The following is a 23176-nucleotide window of genomic DNA, read 5'->3' on the forward strand; positions in this document are numbered from 1 at the left end:
CTGTCTGCCATTTATAGCTTACTAGACTTAATGAAACCGCATAGTTGTATAGTCAGTCCTCACTATGGGCGAACGGCCCAGATGGGATTTGAGCCCCGGTCAGGCCGTGTGAAGACCGACGCAGCAGTTGCCTAGGCCACGGGACCGCATATAACTAATAGTCCCATAGTCGGACAATCGGTCCTTGCTACTCGGTCGGGATGGATTTTGATATCGTCTATCAATATTCCACTAGGCAGCCCTTTGTTGACCTATGGAGGTATTCACAAGGCAGGACCGGCCATCGCGTCTATTCCGCACCATTTCCCTCTACGCACTACTTAGTATATGACAATTGATAAAACTAAGTCAAAGAAACCACTGATGACAGACATACCCCTATATGATTTTTATATAATTTTCTAAACATTGATTTCAATATGTGCAGCCTTGCATACAAATTCTTCAAATAATAACCTCTATTTGATTTCGCTAGGTGTCAGCCTTCACATGACAGGACCGGAGTACAATCCCATCCGGACCGTCCTCCGGTACTGAGGATTGACTATCCAATTACGAGATACCAGTAAATCTAGTAGGCCAGAAATGATCTGATATATCACTAGGGCAAAAAGGAAAAGAACATTTCGCAAAGAACAAAAACGAACTTCCATTACTTATTCAATGTGGCCATTAAGTTAGATGGTATTTCATAAATATGTTATAATAAGATCCGAAAAAATAATTTAAATCAATTATGATTTTAACCAATGATTGTTTGGGTTTATAATGTAGGAATAATAAAAAAGAGGAAAACAGGATCATCATGAATACAAGAAAAGGCTAACAATATGGCGTCAAACCGTCTTAACCAAATATAAATAAATAAATAAATAAATAATAAAACATGATTTTTGATGTTGTACAAGGAGTATTTTTTTCAGTTACGATTCGTATAGTAATTGGAACCATTGCTGCTAAATGAAAAACCGGTGCCAGGACATAGGTGTACTCACATTGTCCTTTTTTTGTTTAAACAGAGCGGCCTGGTTTGTTGCTATGTCCATTATAAACATTATATTACAAGATAATAAAAAAATCAAAACTTACAAAAGAAAAGTAAAATCAACATTGTGCTTTTTTAATAGAATACATTCTATTCATATAAAAGAGAGGAATTTAAAAACAGAAAAAGAAGCAGAAAGTAAGGCATTTTTCATTAAAGTCGGCTGAACATTTGTTGAGCATTATAAATACAAATCGGCAAAAGGGGTCATGTCATTCTCGTTCAATAAAAAGGGATACAAAATAGTCTAAAGTTGGCATATTCGTTTGTTACGAGTAACCGAGTTCATATTAACACGTGCTAACATGGCGACACACGAACTTTCACGAGCCTCTCGGCTACAAATTTCCACGCTTGTATCGATCTCCCCTTTCATTCTATTGCACTTACGCTCTATGTCGCAAAAATCAAACGAAACAAGTTCTTTTGTGGGTAGCTCTGGAGCCACTTTTAAGACCGTTGCGTACCCCAACCTTTAAAGGGTTGGCTATGGGTGGCTCAGTCGTTGGAAAGTTGCATTGCATTTTGATATAAAAACCAACCGATACCTTCGAAACCGTATCACAACCACTTCATTCGTCTAGCAAGAACATAGCCAGTGAACTTACTGTCGCTAAAACCCCTAATACCTAAAATGGCATTCAAAGTAAGTGTCCCTGTGAGGATTGTCAAAAACAGCACACGTACCATATGTGTGACCGCGTGAATAGGATCTTACCGAGGCACACCCTTTTTACGTAATTCCTTTTGCAGTTCGTACTCTTCGCCGCCATCGTGGCCGTCGCTAGCGCCGTTGGCATCCACCCACCCTCGTTGGGAGCTTACCATGCTCCTCTGGGAGCGTACCACGCTCCTCTGGCAGGCTACCATGCTCCGCTCGGTGCTTACCACGCACCGCTGGGAGCTTACCACGCTCCTCTGGGAGCTTACCCAGCTGTGGCCAAGGTCGCCGCTCCTCTGGCCTACCCAGCCGTCGCTAAGGTCGCTGCTCCATATGGTGACTACGATGCCAACCCTCAGTACAGCTACAGCTACGCCGTGGCCGTAAGTTCAATCAAATCAACCAGGATTTGTGCTCATATTTTACTGAACGCTTGATTCCGTTCCACAGGATGCCGTTACCGGAGACAACAAGAGCCAGCAGGAATCTCGCTCGGGAGATGTTGTGACTGGATCGTACTCGCTGGTTGAGCCCGATGGCACCCGTCGTGTCGTTGAGTACAACGCCGACCCCGTCAACGGATTCAACGCCGTCGTCCACCGTGAGCCGCTGGCCGTCAAGGCTGTGGCCCCGATCGCCAAGTATGCTGCCCCGCTGGCTTACCCCGCCGTCGCCAAGGTTGCTGCCCCGTACACTCCCTACGGATACCCCGGATACGGCAAGGCCATCCTTGGTTAAGCTCATCACTTATCCCTAGACACGAAATGGATTCCTTTTCCCAGTACCTAGTGCCAATTTTTCATCTTGAAGTCATAAGCGAGAACGTCACCTTTAATTTATTTCTCATTCCTTCATCCTGACATTATTCCTCTCTACGATCTATCGAAACATTAGTGTACATATGAGCCAAGGCCTATGCTGCCTGAAAAGAACTTAGGCGAATTTTTGATGATATAAAAATAATACTTCTACAAACATATACATATTTTGTTCAATAATTCAATTACATGTCGTTTTCAACGTTCGAAACAAATAATCCAATCGAATTGATAACTCTTTGAAAACTATATAAAGCCTATTTTTAACTCTAATCAATGTTGTGCGGTAATCTGTAATCCCTAAACAGTCAAAAAAAATTTTTTTTATCTTAAATTTAAAAAAAAATCTTCGCTTGCAAGTAGCCAAAGTAATTTGTCTTTCAACAAGACAATTAGAGATAACAACTGCTTTTTTGTTTTGATTACTATACGAACGACCAGGCAGGATAATGAGTGATACAGTTTCAAGCAAAACTTTCTGAAAAATCGCTGCATTTTTTATATGAAATACAGATGTCAACTTAATTTTGAATAGCCGAAAATACAAAAAATGAGAAAACAATAATTCCCAGTAAAACATAGTTAATATATATAGGATTATATAAGAGTATATATAGAGTACAGTAACACGAAGATCTGTACACAAGACCGAACGAGCTCAGAAGCTCAGCTTAGGTAGAATATCGGTTTGAGAGGTTATATTCCTCAAGTCGATATTTTAGAAGCTGTTTTTTTTTAATTCAGTAAGTTAAAGACGTATTATTGTAACCGAAATTTATACATATACACACTAATTTGAGAAAAAAATCGTGTGTACTCACTTGACCAATATATTAAAAAATAGCTCTTATTACAATCTTAATCGACTGTTAAATTTCACAGTAAATGTTCTCGCACTAAACAGAGCAGTTAATTTTGGTAACTAAGACATCATAATGCAATTGCAATTGCATTTGCAATTTTGGCAACTCAGATATCAGAATTATTTGCAAGTCTTTTTCTCAGCTTACAATTTAAACCGTCCAGGGGAGCTGGTAGATAAAATAAATTGAACACGGATATTATAAGGTAATACATACATACATATCACATCACAGGTTGTAATTAGATTCTCATATAGATAGAATTCTCCAAGCAGTGGGTGAATTATTCGGCATTCGAGAAAAAGCTGAGCCAAGAACAAGCTGAAATCAATGTTTGAGACATGCCCTGACACTATAAAAACAATTAAAGAAAAAATAAGAGGAGGTTTCTGGATCAAATGGAACATCCTAATGTGTCTCGTCCCTTTCTTGACGCTAATGTATTTAATATATTTATTTAATTATATTGTGTCTGACGCTATTGCAAAACCCTCGAGTCAACCAGTATTCAACAAATAAATAATAAATAACAACAACGAATTTTGTTGGATTCTTGTTTGTATAAAACCGATTCAAACTTAATATTAAAATCACTTAAAAAATATTATAAAATATGGGGCCGTGGCGATTGTGGCGTCGGTCTTCACATTGCAGAACCGGGGTTCAAATCCGATCCGGCCCGCCTTCCCATACGCAGGGCTGACTTCCTTGCTACGAGTAAAATCAAGTCATGGAAAGTCAGTCAGTTCGAGATTATAGTGCCAAGGAAAGAAGGAAATTCAAATTTTGAAAAAAATATCATAATATGAAAATTCAACAGCTGCTATATTACTTCAATAAAGTAAAACTGTTAAACGTTCTAATCATGTAATACTTTTCACTTGTTCTGCTTTCAGTATCCAAGAATAACCTATAATATGTAAACTATATACAAGACATTAGAAAGCTCTTCTATATATTAACAGATGATGTTTTAAGCATTTTGTTTAAAGAAGCAAACATTTTAAAACTATACAATTTTACACAAACAATAACATGTGAATAAGACAGTATCGAATCAAAATTTTTGATGAAACCCTCTGTTAATTGTTACCAGTTGTTATCGAATGTTTCAAATACTAAACAATGGACAACTACAGCAGAAAAAAGAGCAAAAAACCAAGGTGTCTATTGAAGGGTTTTATGTAATTGTACAAAATACATCTATATTAAGGATACAATCCTTCACCGCACTGTGCGTAAACTGATCGATTTCTACAGCTGACCGAGAATTTTGTTGAACAAATGCAATTACTGATCAAAGCGTTGCAGCTGACATTACATTCTCTATTCACCTAAATTGCACCGTTTCGTGGAAAGAACAAGATAACAAAAACAAAACGAGTTCCTTCGTGGGTAGCTCGCCGTAATGCCATGACCGCTGGATATTCCAACCTCTAGAGCGGACCGTTGGAAAGGTGCGAGTTGCATTTTGATATAAAAACCCTTCGATACCTTCGAAACCGTATCACAACCACTTCACTCGTCTAGCAAGAACATAGCAGCGGCCTAACCGTAGCTAGTACTAAACACCTAAAATGGCATTCAAAGTAAGTGTCTCTGCGAGGATTATCGCAATGCGCACACGCAACACGTGATCACGTGAATAGGATCTTACCGCGGCACTCCCTTTAAACGTGATTATTTTTGCAGTTCGCACTCTTCGCCGCCATCGTGGCCGTCGCCAGCGCTGTTGGTATCCACCCAGCCTCGTATGGAGCATACCCCGCCCCTCTCGGTGCTTACCACGCACCGCTGGGAGCTTACCACGCTCCTCTGGGAGCTTACCCGGCCGTGGCCAAGGTTGCCGCCCCTCTTGCCTACCCAGCCGTCGCTAAGGTCGCTGCTCCATATGCTGACTACGATGCCAACCCTCAGTACAGCTACAGCTACGCCGTGGCCGTAAGTTCAATCAAAGCGACCAGGATCTGTGGTCACATTTTACTGAACGCTTGATTCCGTTCCACAGGATGCCGTTACCGGAGACAACAAGAGCCAGCAGGAATCTCGCTCGGGAGATGTTGTGACTGGATCGTACTCGCTGGTTGAGCCCGATGGCACCCGTCGTGTCGTTGAGTACAACGCCGACCCCGTCAACGGATTCAACGCCGTCGTCCACCGTGAGCCGCTGGCCGTCAAGGCTGTGGCCCCGATCGCCAAGTATGCTGCCCCGCTGGCCTACCCCGCCGTCGCCAAGGTTGCTGCCCCGTACGCGCCCTACGGATACCCAGGATACGGCAAGGCCATCCTTGGTTAAGCTCACCACTTCATCCCTAGACACGAAATGGATTCCTTTTCCCAGTACCTAATGCTCATTCTTCATCTTGAAGTCATAAGCGAGAACGTCACCTTTAATTTATTTCTCATTTCTTCATTTCTATCCTGACGCTGTTCTTTTCTACGATCTTTGTGTACATATGAACATGGCCTATGCTGCCTAAAACTTTGACTGTGTGGCAAGATGTGTATGAAGCTATTGTTGCCGTGGTGTTAATACGAGTGATCAACCGAATGAAGGTTGTACGAAATAAAAGCAAATTCTACAAAAGAAAACAATATATTTTGTGATTTATGCATCGATCAGATATTCAATATCACATTTATAAGACTTGTTTGATAATTTAAATAAGTAACATACCGTAAAACAAGGGCGTGAAATGAAAAAAATTAATTTGGAAACAAGAAAGAGAACTTCATCTATCTATTAGGTTATAAAATTCTATTACCAAATGTGGAGTAAAAGAAATTAAAGACATGAATTACAATTTCCTTTATAATTTGTTTTCTAAGGGATAACTCTACACCCTTCACACTAAGAAGGTTTCTTAGTCTAGTCTAGAAGGTTCTTAGGTATTCTACTTTAGAATACCAAAATGTGCTATGCTTTAATGTTAGAGCGTTCCGGTGGCCAGGACCGTATCGGCACCAGTCTCCACACGGAAGAACTGGGTATCGAGTCCCGTACGGACCATTTCCCGCTACGTAGGACTTACTATAATGTTACTATGAATAAGAAGACGAAGCATTTATGCTTCAATTTTATTGAAGTTATATCCTTCATAATTTGGGGAGCTCGGTGGGCACTAATGATAGGACTATGATAATTCTCGCAGCAGGAGTGGTTAATGTCTGCCAAAGAAGTACACCAGCCGAGATATCGAACATATTAATCCTGTCCAATGACTGAGATTCTAGTGATTCAATGTATTTTAACGATCAGTCAACTCTTAGAATTAATACACTTAGTAGAATTTGGGTAACTTTTCTATTAATAAATAAAGTGAAATTGCAGGTTTTTAACTAGTTAGAGTTCAACATCTTCTTCTTTCTTGGCCTAACGACTTCTAAAGGACGTGCCTGTCATTTCTGGCATACGAGACTGATACCGCATAGTTCAATAGTCAGTTCCCACTATGGAGGAACGACCCTGATGAGACTGAACCCCAGTCCTGCGGTGTGAAGACCGGCGCCGCTCTAAAGAGCTCAACGTATTGCGAATTAATTAAATGAAGCATCCTCACGATTTGGATAAATTTCACAGTGTTTCGTACAGCTTGCAAAATTAGTTTGTTATCGTTATTCTTAATTTTTTATGTTAAAAAAAAAACAAATAATTCAAATCATCACAGCAATACAGCCGGATCTTCCCTTTTTTTTCTTCCCTGGCACAACAACCTCCAGAGGTCTCGGCCTGCCATTTCTGGCTTTCTGTGACTTGATTTTACCCGTAGTAAAGTAATCAGCCCTGCGTACGGGGAAGCAGTCTGGATGGGATTTGAATCCCGGCCCTGCAGTATGAAGACCGGCGCCGTTATCGCCTCGACAACCAGACCGCCACAGGCCTTCTCTATCGAATGAAAAACTTCTGCACTACCTGTTTCCATTAATCTTCGCCTCTATTCTCCATTCGCATTTTGCCTTTGCTTTCAATAGACAGTCAGACATCAAAACCATTTTTAAATGACAAAATAAACACGCCAAACATCTGTCAGCACACATGTCAAACAATGGCTAAGGGTAGAACGTCTTTGAAGGACAGTACATTTTTCCCCTCAAACTAGCGTTCGGATGCGAGACAATCGTTCAACGCCAATCTTCTGGCAAATACTGCACCCATTCCGGTGCAGGAATTTTCTTACATTCGAAAGTCAAGAGCATACCACAGTAGCGCCCCGTGCCCAGCGAGACACACGTCGCCGGCACGCGTATCACACATGACCAATAAATTAAGATTTGGCAGTATCGCGCCCTCCCACCCAAACTACGCACGACGCCAATTGCATCAGGGTGAGGTGGCCGCCACCCGATGCAGACCGGTGCGTACAAGGCCTAACACACTGCGTCTGTGGGAGCATGTTGCTGCCGTACAGCATGTTGCACTTTGTCCAACGCACTATTAGTGGCCAGCAGCGGTGCACCGCAATGCTGCTGAATGGGGCTGCCCCGGTAAAAGTTCGAATGGCCGTTAAAATTGTCATTGATATTATTTTCCTTGAGTTGCATTTTGTAGCGCTTGTTATGTTATGTACGCACTGGGGGAGAACGAAAACGATAAATTCACTCGCAGACAGGAGAAAGAAAAAACAAACAAGAAACAGTGCACCTCAGATTTGTCCAACGGGGTAAATGGGGGGATTTTTTTAAGCTTCAAACTCACCCCTAAAGTCTGCCCAGCACCCCGTATCGCAGACGGATCTGGGTGTGTGCGGTTATGTTTATGGGAAAGATGGTTTGGGCCCATTTTTTTTGGTCGCTCCTTACGCCCTCGAGTGGACAGCGTAAAGTTGCTTCCCAGAACGGGTTGGCGTGTTGCGTGCCCGGGTGTAAGGTAGACATTATAGATTTCGTATATAAAGCAATGCGAAAATTAGATTAGTTACACATTCGTCAGACTCAGTTCTAACCGCGCAGGACACAACACAGCACACGAAAATGGCCCTACGGGTAAGAAATGGTTTGAAACATTTTCCCCTCGGTTCCGTGGGTGCTTACGGTTATGTTTGCTTTACAGTTTGCAGTACTTGCCGCGTTTGTCGCTACAGCCAGTGCCGTCGCCATCGGCTATCCAGCATACCCGGCTGTGGCCAAGGTTGCCGCACCGCTGGCCGATTACGATCCTAACCCGCAGTACAGCTACAGCTACGCCGTGTCGGTAAGTAGAATAATTAGTGGAATCCAGGATATTCCCTACGATCGTTCACGTCATTCCCACTCACGATCAGGATGCTCTTACCGGAGACAACAAGAGCCAGCAGGAATCTCGCTCGGGAGATGTCGTGAGCGGATCGTACTCGCTCATCGAACCTGACGGTACTCAGCGCGTTGTGGAGTACACTGCCGACCCCGTCAACGGATTCAACGCCGTTGTTCATCGCGGTGCCGGTGTCGTCAAGGCGGTAGCCCCGGTTGCCAAGTTTGCTGCCCCGCTTGCCTACACTGCCGTCGCTAAGCCGCTGGCCCATCCGCTGTACGGATAAACGATCGATCGCCGGAAACGTTTTCATCGATACCTCCCCACGCACGATATTTATTATTCGTTCCATCTTTCCTCTGAGCCCTTCATACACCTTCCTGAAATTCCCTTTTTGCAAGCCTGAGCCTCGAGAAAATAGACACTTTTACTATGTTTGACTGTGTGACTGAATAAAGCGCAAGCTATGATTAAAACAAACTAAATACTGCGTATATTAACTCAAACTGATTATCACAAATAATTTGTTAAGTATTAAATATAATACTCAATATTAAAAGTATTAAATGTATTACAAAAGTCATAAGTATTAAATGAACTAACGTTATTTGAGTCCTCCAGGACTGCATGGCCATTATTTTCCTTTTGGCGAATCTGGGAATCCAAATGTCATCCGGATTCCACCAACAGGAATTGCAATCTGTGAGCAGTGCTGTCTGTGAGCTACAGACTGAGTTAGCTCAGGTTCTTGGGTAAGGAGGTGAGTTCTTGGGTTCATCCTTATGCAATCAGCTGCGAATGTTTGAGCTGACTGTTGAGATGAGCTCGAGACCTTGAGGACTTTAACCACACAAGCTCTACTGAGCACGAATTCAGTCATGATCTTCAAGAGATCCCATGAGCTTGCGGCTAGAAACTTAAATAAGCTAGTGGCACAAAACTTGTTGTAATGATTCGGCATACCAAACCAACTATTGACAGGGAAACCCGGAATACAAATCATCCTAACAGTAGAAGCTGGACTATGTAAACGAAACTATACGATGTAGCGAATAATTCGACTATTATAAGTCAAGGGCCCGAACATGTGGTTCTACCAAATGTTATATTTAAGCAAGGTATAATCAATAGCAACTAAGAGTAGAACTGTCTTTGAAATACTATTTACGACATTAAATTTTCATAAAAAATAAATATGTCTTCCTATAATTTATTGTCCTTTTTTACGTACAACGGCAATCAAAATTTCATGCCAATCAACACTTACATTACAGTTTGTAGTACATACTTTCCAGAGCGTTCGGCAAACATAATGCACTAATTTGAATTTAATATATCATTGCCATATTTAACGCAAAATAGGTAATCAAAGCCACCCAGTCTGCCTACCACACGACCAAATTATCTCGTTAAATGACTAATTATCACATGAAACCAATCGACATCGGAGCGCACACGGCGCTGTAAAGTGGAAATTTGTGCCGCCAGTCAGCGGCCACAGCGATACAGTTTCGTATCAGCACCTTTCTGTTGTCTCTTCCGAAAGGATCCTTCACCGTGGTCGATCAGCCGCCCTTCGCATGATCACAGTGATCAAGAAAATGGGAACATAAAGGCGAACCACCGTTCGTGTGTGTGTGCTGTTGTCACCACTTTACCGCAACAGCTGGAGCGAGGCAGGAGACACGAGGTGTGAATGGTGCGTTTCATTGAGAAGCAGATTCTAGACGCCCTGATGCATTTTCGCCAACCACCCAATGCACATTTTTCGACCGACCACTCCTCGTTATTAAGGCTACGCGCCGGCCACCTCCCGAAGACATGACCGACACGGCGAACGTGGGAAGTCAAGTTTCGGAGGGTTTTGCTTCGCCAAGTGAATGGTGGAAGGAACGTGTAAACCCCGGCGAAAATTGGATCGCAATGAGCGTAAACGCACAACGCACAAGTGAAGCTTGCGTTCGCGCACACCGTCACTGGGTATAGTCGCCCCTAGGCGCGGGTTGTAAAACGTGAACTTGTGAACCTTCGTGCTGGTCTGTGCACGCAGCCAGGCCCAAAACACTTTTCCATCGATGCTGCGGTGCTAATCGGTCGCGGGAGTGAATGCAATCGAACGAGTAAGCACTTTTTGATAACCACAGCTACACAGAATCCGTGCGCTGGCCTCCAAAAGAGCGAGTGCGAGAGTGTACGCACACCGTGTTGGATGCGAGAGAGTGACCGAAAAGGGCAGCAATACAGACCCTGCTCGTGTACAATAATTTTAGTGGTAAAGTTGCAACAAAAAAAAATGCAACAAAATGCATCATCGAAGTGATTGTGGGGCGTCGTCGTAGGTGAGCTTGTTTCGTGGCGATACAGATTTTGGTGTGCAGTATAAAAAGGAGTGGACGCCCGTTCTAAGAACATAATCAGCATACGGTTGTCAAACAGTCAACACCAGACTTACCCACCCATCTCGAAATGGCATTCAAAGTAAGTTGCATCGGTTTGGAGCATGAGACCATACAACACTTTGGACCGAATAGCATCCAGACATGATGCGTTAACTTCTGTGATCTTTATCCCTTGTGTGCAGTTCGCCGTCTTCGCCGCCATCGTGGCCGTCGCTAACGCTGTCGCCATCGGTTACCCAGCCCCGTTGGGAGCTTACCCAGCTGTGGCCAAGGTTGCCGCTCCTCTGGCTTACCCGACCATCGCCAAGGTTGCCGCCCCGGTTGTCGCTAAGGTTGCCGATGACTACGACCCCAACCCACAGTACAGCTACAGCTACCACATTGCCGTAAGTAGACGAGTAGCCGATTACGAACGTCTCCGAACCATATGCGTAACGAGGTTCCGATCCCACAGGATGCTCTGACCGGAGACAACAAGGAACAGCAGGAATCCCGCTCGGGAGATGTTGTGACTGGATCGTACTCGCTGGTTGAGCCCGATGGCACCCGTCGTGTCGTTGAGTACACCGCCGACCCCGTCAACGGATTCAACGCCGTCGTCCACCGTGAGCCGCTGGCCGTCAAGGCTGTTGCCCCAGTTGCCAAGATCGCCGCCCCGCTGGCTTACCCCGCCGTCGCCAAGGTTGCTGCCCCGTACGCTCCCTACGGATACCCAGGATACGGCAAGGCCATCCTTGGTTAAATCACATCCGCCCAACACGATAATGGACTTTTCTAGAAGTGCTTCGATCGACAACAATCTTAGTTGACAAATGAAGAAGTGTTTCTAGCGCATGGACCGACCACGTACCACGGAAATCGATGTATACAAACCAACCAATATGTAAATAGTAGCGCAAGTGCTTGAAGCATCGACCAACGATCCCCTACCGCTGACGGAAAGAGGGGCTCAGAAATGATTGACAATGTTTGACTGTGTTTGACTTGTATTGTTTTCTAGTTCTAGTGTCCGTAAGAAAATAAACCAGCATCCAAGTTGTGAAAGTGGAGATTATGTAAAATCGTGTTCCAAGTGTTCGTCTAGTTTTGTTGCATCATAACAGTTGCTTTCCGTTGCCATCGACTGTCGTTGCCATAGCATCGTTGCCATATTTGGGAAAGAAAAATAGCAAACTACCAAAACTGGACCAATGCTACTAATGCTGAGAAAGTGAAGAGTCGATGATAACGTAGATTTAATGGACTTATGCTAATGAGGAAAAAATATTAATTTGGCAAAACCATCGCAATGGTTTGCCGCAATGGTGCGACAAATTAGCCGATAATTAATTGATATATCGTTATTTACGGCGCATAAAAAAAAGAAAGTGATGAATCATACGCACAGTGCACAAAGGTCGCATTTTTGGTTATAATTAGTTTTTCGTAAGCGCCTCAATTGGTACAGAATTGAACTTACGAAAGAACTGTAAATTTTGAGTCCAAACAACTTCCTTTTGAATGTATTTGAAGAACGTCACATGCTACTACCAGCAAGATCTTTGCCCGTGGAGGATCCATGACAGCTTGCGCCAAAACTCTGGATCTTTTCATTTTGTACTTTAAATGTGTTAATAAGTCTTGTTAGAAGCATTTAAGTTGAACTTAGAAAAAAAAAACATTTTATAAATATTATGCTTAATTTATGCTCCGTGTCACGCGAGAAAGGGATAAGAATTGCATTTAAATATCACCATTCGCATGTAAACCATTCATAGCACAACAAAACAAGCTGGTATAAATGATTTTCTTTTTCATTTCCCGTCACAAAATTAAGCAATGTATTCAACTTTAATTGGTTTACGAAACGATTACTCTCACAGGCCGCTTGACAGATTATGAATGCTTCGTTTGGGAGATCCCAACACGCATTGTAAGCGTTGTTTGACATAGAAATTGCACCTATTACGCCCGAACTTGACCGATTGACACTTTTTCTAGGTCACCTTACCGCTGTACCGCAAGATGCTGTTGTGCTTTCACGGTACACCATAGGCCGACAGAAAGTTCCCGTTTCACGGGCAATTGACAGCTTAATGAGTTGAACGCACGAGACGACGACTGCAGACGATCGATCCATCGAGCGCGGGGTGAATAAAGTTCGACAACGGTTCGACATGCGGATATTCACACTTACGTCACCCTTTTCTGCGGAACTGATCGTTCAAGCTAGTAGGGCACAACGCTAACCGTTCTGAGCGATCATTAGCATTTCGGTTGCATTCATATATGGACATGATTACATTTATACAGATCAATAGACACAACTCTGAAAGAAATCCGGCTCGTGTACTCACTCTTTGGTCCAGGCACCCTTGGGCCCGTAAAGAAATCGCTGAAGATTGAGCCACCGGCGATCGGTATTTGCGTCTTTTGCTTTGCGCTGGGTTTGCTGTATGGTGAGCCGCGCATTCTCCTCCGATTGACGTATTCTGCACGGTACAAGTATTCGTTCCTATAGAAAATTATTCAAAAACGTATGTTCATATACTTGTGCCTTTGTCATGTTTGCCATTGCTCCTTTGTCTGAAGCAGAGTTTTGCATAAAACGTCAGCAATGTAATGAAATTCTTATTACCTGAAATTTCCGACGACTTTCCATCTGCAGTTTGGCTCTGCGCTGAGATGATAGCTTGCACGATTCATAGCATTCGGCCCAAAACGTATTTAACGGTTCCCACAGCGTGTTGGACAGATCCTTCTGATACGATGTGTACAGTGGTTTTATCTGTAAGAAGTATAGATTGAAAGAGCGCATAAAATAGACGTACACACTGGAAAATTGGTCAAATTTATCTGAAAACAATCAATCACCCCGCTCCAAGGTTCCGGGATTCGTTGCTATTCCTATTTTTCTCTCTCGTGAACACATAGCCAATGACGAATGGTTCCTTCCTGGGTTTTGCAAGAGCCTGCCGTAACGTAACGAATAATAACCTTTAAACGTATCACGAACTGACAGCGCCGACCTCCGGCGAACCGGGAGATACAACAACAAAAAAAGTGGCTACAATCGGAACAGCATGCACCAACTGTGTTTGCGCTGTCCCATCGAACGGCACGGGGTAGTGGCCCTAACGATGCTACTTTGAGGCACTACCAGCAGCAGCAGAAGCAGCAGCAGAAGGTGCACCCTTCTTTCTTATTCCGCAAATAGTGTGCGATTAGGGTGGCAAGATGAATGTAGCGGCGCACACACATTATTGAAGACATTGGTACGCGGCAGCGAAAGTGCACTTCCGCCAAAGAATGCCCTTCCCGAAACGGTTTTTGTCCGGATCTGCGCGTTGCATTTTGTCTCGTGATCGTACACTGTTGTGATCGCGTTGTTGCATGCAGCAGCAGCCACCGTCAATCGCGACTATTGATTAGCTCTTGCATGTTTAGCAGATGTGTAGCGCTGTTGTAGTGGCCGGTCGGTCGGTGATCGTTAGCTGAATACTGCGGATATAATCAACATCCACCATCCACCGAACCGGTCCCGGAGTGGATGAGCCAAGCGAAGATCGGTACACAAGTGGACCCGGGAAGCAGGAAGCGTTCTGCAAACGTGTTTGCCTGTTAATTAGACACTCTGCACTGAACCTTGCAGAAAACCCTTGCACAGCCCTCGCTCTGCGAAAGCCCTTTCATTGATTGATCGCGCGTCTGCCCGGAGGGCTACAGCAGGCAGCGATCGACAGCAAAACAAAAACCATCACATTAATATGTATAATCATCTCGATGACACATGAATGGATGACGTTACTTAGCGCCAATTTATTAACTTGGCCTTTCTTTTGCGTTATGGCATGGATTACAATGGGAATTTTATTACAACTGTTTATTGGAAGAAACAGACAGCGATAACTGCTTCAAAGCTAATCCATCATCACGGCTAATCCGTCCGGTCTAACCGGCATGACTATGTTAGCAGTACGATTCAGAAAAAAGGAGATCGGTTTTGTCTTGTTTATAAAAATATCCATTTCCACAGTGCTAAAGCCTGTTTTTAGCACTGGAAACCTGCTCCACTTCCACCACGGTGCAGCATTACACATTAACGGCAACGATTCCGCAATTTCACAAGAGACCTGTTCGCGGGAAACGAAACTCCACAGTTGGAATTTAGGAACCGCTTCCCGTTTCAATTCCTGTTCGTACGGATTCTGCCGTTTCGTTCCGCTTCCTATTGCGCCTTTGCCCGGTAACGATAACACGATTTGCCAAGCAGCGAAGGATGGTGAAGGCATTGGGTTCAATTTTGAATTTTGACATCGAAAGCCAAGTTCAAGGCTTCCCCGAGTCCTTCTACCGGTGAGAAGGAAAGTCTCGCCACCAGGTGTCGGTGGGACCGGATAGCAACTTTCGATTTTTATCCACCGGGCCAGAAGAAGAAATGTGTCACAATTCGAACCTTGCGGTTTGAGCATAAATTTCGAGCACACAGACGGTTCGGACGGTGGTGTATACTACACCTGACAGTGGTACGATATTTTCTGTGCTATTCATGAAGGAAAGTGGTTTCACTCAACTGTAAAAGTAATGGAGAAATGACGGAGCGACACAGCCGGTTCACATGACACATGGGAGGAAGAAAGTGCCGAAAATATTTGAGTGGTTTATAATTGCTTAAATTTGAAGCTGTTTTCTTTGCTTTATATGTTGACGGACCCAATTATGATAAACAGTGATTTGTTCAAAGATTAAGTTGGTGTTGAAAATAGAATATTTGTTAATTCTCCGTGCCGTCCGAATGGTGTTGAACTAGCTATATTAATCCCCACGGAAAAGCCGAGAGAGAAGGAGATCTTCTCGACAACGATGATCAGCATGAACAACCATAACAATGGGATACAAACAGCAACAATTGCATTTGGCCTGTATTGCTTCAAGTCATCCCACAAACACTTCATGCAGACAAAACACGCGATGAAAACCTACCTTTTTGGCTGCATTTGTAATGATCACACTTCCGCTATTCAATATTCTTGCTGCTACTACACGGTTGTTTGCCACTCCAGAAGCTTAATCCCACCCACCATTTCTACTTCTCCTCCCTTGTTCACGAGTTCGGCAGGTTATATGGTGGCTAGCGTCACGAAAGGAATGCTACGGAGGGCGTACGATCGACGCACCACCGCACACCGTCGCGTGGAGCATTTTCTCTCGCCATGCTCTTCCTCCGCAAAGGAAAAGAAGGAAAGGTGAACGGTTCGCTTGAGACCATGCCATTTCTTTCACAGTCACCCGGACGCCTTCTCCTTCGCGAACGTGTACAGCTCCCGCTCGACCGCTTGTGGCAGCAGCATTCAAGTCTTCTGTTGAGCGCGCCGTGTGCCATCTCACCCTCGCGGAACCAACGCGCGCCTCAGCCGGTCACACGTTCGTGCGGAAGCCGGTTCGGAGCGAGAGCAGCGTTTGGAAATTTATAAAAGAAGATCCTCCCTGGCCGAGCTGCTTAGTTTCGCAATGAAAGTGGAAAAACGCAGACAGTGCGCAGAAGCTCCCGCCGCGTGAACAGACGATTCGTTCCAGGTGCCAGTGTGCAAGGCACGTTGAAAACAAGAACCGGAATTAGCGTCTGGAAGCGTCCGGTGGAAATAGGTGAAAAACAAACAGCAATAATACGCACGGATTGGAAAATTTGCGCGATCAGTGGGAGGTGCAAGAAAGTGTGAATCAGTGAACAACACTGATGTGGTGCCGAATATTCGACTCGAATAAACAGACGAAGTAGTGCAGTTTAAACTTGAACAAGTGAGCAGCAAAAAAACTTCAACAGGAGGTGAAGTGACGAACGTTTTTCTACACCCATAAGAACCCATCACATCTATATACAGTGCCGGATACTTCAAAATGGCTTGCTGGCAGCAGCTGCTGCTATTGGTAAATATTTTCGGAAAACAAAAGCTAGTAAAAACTTTAACCTACATTTAAAAACAAAAAGGGGCACGGCACGATGCACCGATCGTTATTAGCGCGGACGCGCTCGCTGTTAGCATTTTACAACGATCGCTTGGCTCTTCCTTAATTAATACGATCGATCGACGAGTTTACGCCCAGGCAAAGCAATCGGTGTAGTTAGCGATAATGATGGTTTTGATCGGGTAATAAAAGGCTTTTGAAGCTTTCTGCGTCGGCGCACCAAATTGTACCACTAACGGATTTGGCCGCATTTAAGAAAGGTGTGGAAATGTTGCAGGTGATAAGTGAGACCGGCGATCGGAGATGCCCCAATATTGGCAGCACTCCGAAAAACCGACCGAACCGACAGAGGTCGTACCCGAGGTACCATACTGTTTGACCTCGAATCTAGCTGGATGGGGAAAAAGAAAATGTTTGATGCTACTGTTGATGCGTCGGTTGCATGCATACTCAGACTGCGAGGTTCAAAGTGCCATTTGTATTGCGAACCGTTTCCATTGCACTACGATCAGTTTTGCGCCTTTGGTGAGGGAATAATTAAGTGTTTGCTGCAAGTTTGCTACCAGTTGCATACTTAAGGGTGTTGAAGGTAGCGGCAGATGGCAGGCCAACGACCCGGGAGGATTGAATTAATTGCTACTATTAGAAAAATGCATTGGATAGCTTGGAACATCTCAAGCATAACTTAATCCAATTTAAAGAATCAATCACTATAGCATTTTAATCGATACAGGACTTTTGAATAATTCAAGAGAATGTTTCAAATGGATAGTGGAATATTGCAAATTCGTTATGGAACTTTGTGATCATAACATGGAATATTGTATACAATTAGGGAAGAATTGAAATGCGACTATAAAACATTGAACTTAGCAGGGAACTGATTGCCGATCGTTTGGTCTGGAGGCTTCACATTCAGCCGGGTTTAACGCAAAAATCTTTAGGAAATGTTGCCTTAATTACCATTTCTTTTAATGCACAACTAATAGCAAAGTTCCACAATCACATTCTAAATTTCTCCCAACTGTTTGCAAGATTCCAGTATATGATTCTAAAGTTCCACAGTAATATTCCAATATTTATTTGAAACCTTGTTAAATCCAAGCATTTTCTCGCGTGTACACTCGAGATGAGGAAGCCTGCATATTGTAATGATTTCATAGAGATGCGTTAAAAATAGCACTATTGTTAAAGTTGTGTGATATCCACAAGCCAACCCATCCCCGACGGCAGCTTTCCTACGTTGTAATTAGTATGAAAAGAGAAAAACCTGTGCCTAAACGAGCTTTGTAACACTCCAATTGGTTAATGAAGCAGCTCACAATTGTCCCATTATGTACCTCGGTGCAACAGCCGTCTCATTCTAAAAGCGCTTCAAATCGTACACACATCAACACGATGCGTGGTACGTCCACACACAATCAACATTAAATTGCTTGCTTCCGAAACGCTTCACGCGTCGAAGGGAAAGAGCTGTTTCAAAACCCCCGTTAAGCAACTGACAACTATATTTCAACCCATGTGTATCTCCCCTTACGCCGAGGCCAGACGCTAAGTTCCAGTCAGCATAACATTTGACCTGAAAACACCTTTTGTCGGCCGAACGGCACACGCCCTGTCTGCTTTGAAGGGCACTTTATCTTCCGCCGTGTTTACATAATTGCCTGTAAACAGTTCCGGCAGGGAGAAGCACTCTTGAGACTCGCACGCTGCTGGCTGCTCCGATTACCGAATATAGCGCTGTATTTTGGAGATAAACCATACGGGGCGCAAACTTTTCTCTCGCTAATGGGCGCGATTGGTAAGCCGTGGCGGCTTTCTTCTGTCCAACCCCTAGGGCCGAAGCACATGTCTCACACACATCACGGCGAGGATGGTGCTCGAGCATAATCGAGTTAAGTCACCTTTACATTACATTACACCCAGCGTATTCATGCCATAGTGCAGCGAATAAATCACGGTGGAGGGTAGATTTTCCACCGCAGTTTCTTAATCTTAACGCACAATAGGGGGAAATATTTACATAAATAAGCGATCGCAGGTGTCATCTTGAAGTGGTACGATGATTTTCCTGCGGTTCACGGCACGAGAAAGCCGAGTGCGTAATTTTAACTACAATTTAGAGCTTTTTTGTTTTTTCCCCTGTGGTTGATGGTTGCTTTTTATGGTCATCGGATGCTTTCACTGCATAATAATCATATGCTGGGTACACCTCGTATGGGGTTGTTTTTTTCTCCACCAATGCTAGGAACACTTGTACTAGGAATATATTATTATTTAACTATTCGATTATCTTCAATCTCTCTCTCTCGAGAAAATGAAGAAACAAAAACGAAGAGAAACGGTAGAAAATGCATTTAAAAATGCACTAGTACGTTTACGACTTCCGATTGCATGCAATTTGCAATTGCCGACGACAGCCAGCGAGAGCAAGACGTACGAAGATTTTCCATGACATTCCAGCGATAAACAATGTACGAGGAAGAAGCGAAAAAACTGCATTACTAAACACTCCTCGGCGCAGACGAGAAAATTCAAATTGGAGAAATTCAAATGGCTTCAATGGGTACCACCTGCCAAGAGGCAACCGGCTAACCAAAACCGCAAGCGATCGTCGGTGTGATAGGTGCTGGTCAACACTGCATCACAACAGTTCTTGCACCGAGCGGAGGGAAATTGCATTTCACGATCATTTCCTTTCCTAGACATTGGTGAACCCTTGGCTGCATGGAAAGAGTTTTTTTTGTATAAACATAAGCAACAGATTTAAATAACTCCGTACATGAATGGGATAAAGAAGGTATTATGCAGTTTACTTCTGTTAAGCCAAGGAAGATCTACTAGTTCTATAAACTTCAACAGCGATGCATCGATTTGCATTGACAAAGGTTGAGAGTTTGTCCTCCAGCTCTGAAGCATTTTCCCTACCAGCTTTCGCGCTAATCCTACAATCCTGCAGATAAGATAATCGCGCACGATCCGTGCCCATGCCTTGACCACCTTTACCGCGACACACCAATTACTACCAATCAAACATCGCACAGCAGGGCAGCTCGACCTCCCGCTGGTTTGATAGCGCGGAGGAAATCGAAAGTCGAAGCGGTCATTTTCATCCAGCAGCTGGAACGGCAGCAAACCAGTTTTTCCTCTTTCGACTCCACCTGGAAAAGAAAAACTTGTCCACCACCCCACTTCCGTCCATCCGCTTATCGTGCTCGTGGCACTGTCGCCGCACCACTGGCGTGGTGTGGTGGAAAAAGTAAAAACTCCAATAACCCACATTGAATCGTATGTACGCGGCCCGCAAGTAAGCCCCCATGTGGCCGTTGTTTCAAGAAGTACCGTCACCCAGTAAACAGAGCTCTCCAAATTGCAGTACTATCATGGCCGGACGGTTTCCCCACCTCACGCTATCTCCTCAGCCTCCCCCCCCCCCCCCTGTCAGACGCATCGTGGGGAACGGTCACCTTTGGCAGATAGTGCAGAGGCCGGGTAATTTATGTTCGAAATTCTAGCGTTCACACAGCGCCAGCCACACAATATATGCTCGCTCTACGTGCCGGGCGGAGTGATCCGAGCGCACCAAAGACAGACAGACATTCACCAACCATCTTGGGTCGATGTTGCCTTCGCGTGTCGGCGAAAGGTGCGTAAAGGGATTTTTCTCGGTCATTCGAGCGGTCTAGCCGACCGGCGCGCAATTGGGTGTGACCGTCATTAGGTTAGGCGTTTTGCACAAACTGCATTCGTTGCGCTACAGCTGATCGGCCGAACAGCGAGTTGCAGTCATTGGCATGCAAAATTGAAACCGTCTGTCGTAAAGTTGGTCGGCTTATTAGTATCCGTTTTGTCGCTCGATCATGTGTTTTAACTCGGATAATCTAATGCATTATTTTTAACCATATCTTGTACGCCCTTGTCTTTCGGACAGCTGTTCGTAGCGCTGGTTGCGGCCGAAGAGTCAAGCAAAGTTACCAACGATGGGGACGATAAACCGACATCCGTCGAACAGCTTCCCGTGCCCGCTGCATTGCACCGTCAGAAGCGTCATGAGGTCGAAATTCATCGTGTGATAAAGCGACGACCAAAGCTACCACCTCCACCCCGTGGTCGTAAACCAAGACCTCCGCGAAGACCTAGCTCGAAACCGCGCGGCAAGTACGGACCACCCAACATAAACTATCCTCCACTGTCGCACTACGTTCCACAGTCGATCGACGATCCGTACAGTGCCGGATTTGAAGCTTCGTTCGGTGATCATCACGGAACGTTCGGAGAGCCGCCGGCAGGGTACGGTTCACCGATTCATCCATCGCCCGCCTTCGGATCGCCCCCGTTTGCGTACGGGCAAACGATCACTAGCTACGAGGGATCCTCATACGGCAAGCCCAGCTACGAAGCGTCCCCTTCATTCGGCAAGCACAGCTTCCAAGGTAGCTCATCCTCTTCCACGTCGTTCGGCAAACCTAGCTTCGAGTTATCCAGCTTTGATGGTGGATTTTCCAAGACAAACTTTGGCAGTGGACCCAGTACGTTCGATTCGAAGGTACCTTCGTTCCTGGATTCGTCTAACGGCTTCGACAGTTTTCCGGGCAGTAAACATTCGCACAACATTGGAGGCTACTCGCACAGCTTTTCACACTCGAGCAATAAGCAACCGTCGTTTGCAGATTCAACGGCAATCAACACGTACACAACGCCCTCCGGCAAAGGCAACTACTACACCGACACTTCCTCTAGCTTTGGAGATATCGGAACCAGCAAGCATCAGCTGCCGCTAGAAAAATATCGCAAAGATCCCTACAAAACACCGATTTCATCGTACGAAGTACCATCCAACTCTAAATCGAACTTATTTGAGCCTTCGGGAGACTTTGAAACGACCTACAAACGGTCTCAGCATAACGGAGGAGGCAGCTCTACGCACTCCACCTCCCACAGCTCGGTCGGCGCCAGTGAGGAAGAGTACATACCGAACTTACCGACCCGATACGATCAGGAACAGTTCCACACGCCCACCAAAACCAACCCTAACAAACCTCCGATCAGTACGCTGCAAACGATCAGTGATGCAGATGATCATTTCACATCCTTCAACTCATACTACGACGGTGGCTCGGAGTCACAGAAGATCCCGGTCAAAAGTAAGCAACCTGCACCGTTCGGACAGGACTCATCGGACGAGCAGTTCCCCACCGCATCGGGCGGTGATAAACGCATCAAGAGTCGGCGCAAGAAGAAGCCGAAGCTGCCAAGCTCAACCATCGCCCACAATCTCGACACGGATGATCTGCGCGATGCGTTCGGTTCGAGTTCCGATTTCCATCAGGTGGCAATCGATGCGGACGAATTCCTAGACTTTGAACCGAAGAAACAGATCAAGCATTCCAAACCGGCGGGCGTAACGTTCCCGCGTGCCGAGGATGCACAGCCGTCCAATTTTGTGCTGCTTTCGTCCCAAAACAACGGTGCAAAGGGTCGCGAACCGGTCAACCAACGGTCACCACCTCCGGCGACTTCAATTTCCACCAGTAAATCGGTTGAATATGATACGAAAACTTTGGATCTAAACAATTACTTTCAAGCTAATGCCGCCAACCAGCAACACCACCGACCATCGAAACCGATCGGACTGGACGATTTGAATATACTGTCGATTCAGAAATCTAACTCGCACAGCTACTACGCCGGTTCGAGTCAGGGAGGAAGTACGGGTGAGCGACCGTCGAGTGGCGGATTTCTACCGACCAGAAGAAGAGACATGCAGCGCTACCGTAGTGCCGTGAGCAGCAGCCTCGACTACACCATGCTGGACGATGATGATGAGGAAAACTATGACGACATCAGTGACATTGGCACACGACGTTCACGTGGGAACCGAAAGAAGAAAGATTTGTCTGAGACGACGAGATCGCTATAGGTAGGTGGTCCATGTCCGTGTCCGTCTCGTTGTGTTTTACCAGTGCGATTCTCTCTACAGTAGCATTAGCGTACGCATAAGTGTTATTTCGTTACGTTTCGTTTTCGTTAGATCGATCGAGGGAGAAGGGGAGCGAGAGTCTATTTATTAAACTGTTTTAAAGTTTGTCCAGCAAATAAATGTTAAGCGAGGTGATGTGCCGAGAAATGAGATATTGCAGAGTTGAAAAGCGTTTTTTCCGGTAAATAATAGTAGAAAATAATGAGAATCTAGCTCGAAAATATCTCCCATTCA

The 23176-nt window shown here is 44.8% G+C and overlaps 6 protein-coding genes across 8 annotated transcripts in view; 5 read left to right on the top strand and 1 right to left on the bottom strand.

Annotated features, from left to right (window-relative positions):
• The window catches only part of LOC118506762 (neurobeachin-like protein 1), a 48052-nt gene that overhangs the window by 17848 nt on the left and 7028 nt on the right, over positions 1-23176 (bottom strand). For both annotated transcript variants that reach the window (XM_036044355.1, XM_036044356.1), the window contains 2 exons: positions 13634-13783; positions 13353-13510 (listed from right to left, as the gene is read on the bottom strand). In XM_036044355.1, the coding sequence (XP_035900248.1) occupies positions 13353-13510; positions 13634-13783 (308 nt within the window). The remainder of the gene's footprint in view (positions 1-13352; positions 13511-13633; positions 13784-23176) is intronic.
• LOC118506767 (larval cuticle protein A2B-like) lies at positions 1549-3386 on the top strand. The gene is made up of 3 exons (XM_036044363.1): positions 1549-1691; positions 1799-2089; positions 2157-3386. The coding sequence occupies exons 1-3, from the start codon at positions 1680-1682 to the stop codon at positions 2442-2444; spliced, it is 591 nt and encodes a 196-aa protein (XP_035900256.1). The 5' UTR covers positions 1549-1679; the 3' UTR covers positions 2445-3386.
• On the top strand, positions 4876-5979 carry LOC118506768 (larval cuticle protein A3A-like). The gene is made up of 3 exons (XM_036044364.1): positions 4876-4976; positions 5080-5328; positions 5396-5979. The coding sequence occupies exons 1-3, from the start codon at positions 4965-4967 to the stop codon at positions 5681-5683; spliced, it is 549 nt and encodes a 182-aa protein (XP_035900257.1). The 5' UTR covers positions 4876-4964; the 3' UTR covers positions 5684-5979.
• On the top strand, positions 8292-9102 carry LOC118506770 (cuticle protein 21-like). The gene is made up of 3 exons (XM_036044366.1): positions 8292-8370; positions 8438-8578; positions 8649-9102. The coding sequence occupies exons 1-3, from the start codon at positions 8359-8361 to the stop codon at positions 8901-8903; spliced, it is 408 nt and encodes a 135-aa protein (XP_035900259.1). The 5' UTR covers positions 8292-8358; the 3' UTR covers positions 8904-9102.
• Positions 10994-12077, top strand: LOC118506769 (larval cuticle protein A2B-like). Its single transcript, XM_036044365.1, has 3 exons — positions 10994-11095; positions 11199-11402; positions 11471-12077. The coding sequence occupies exons 1-3, from the start codon at positions 11084-11086 to the stop codon at positions 11756-11758; spliced, it is 504 nt and encodes a 167-aa protein (XP_035900258.1). The 5' UTR covers positions 10994-11083; the 3' UTR covers positions 11759-12077.
• Positions 16430-23097, top strand: LOC118506763 (nucleoporin NUP159-like). 2 transcript variants are annotated; one of them, XM_036044358.1, is made up of 2 exons: positions 16430-16923; positions 20894-23097. In XM_036044358.1, the coding sequence occupies exons 1-2, from the start codon at positions 16894-16896 to the stop codon at positions 22880-22882; spliced, it is 2019 nt and encodes a 672-aa protein (XP_035900251.1). In that variant the 5' UTR covers positions 16430-16893; the 3' UTR covers positions 22883-23097. The 2 variants fall into 2 exon arrangements, with proteins under 2 accessions (XP_035900251.1, XP_035900250.1); XM_036044357.1 differs by lacking the exon at positions 16430-16923 and adding an exon at positions 20388-20608.

This window comes from Anopheles stephensi, chromosome 2, assembly GCF_013141755.1.
Source record: "Anopheles stephensi strain Indian chromosome 2, UCI_ANSTEP_V1.0, whole genome shotgun sequence".
NCBI lineage: Eukaryota > Metazoa > Arthropoda > Insecta > Diptera > Culicidae > Anopheles > Anopheles stephensi.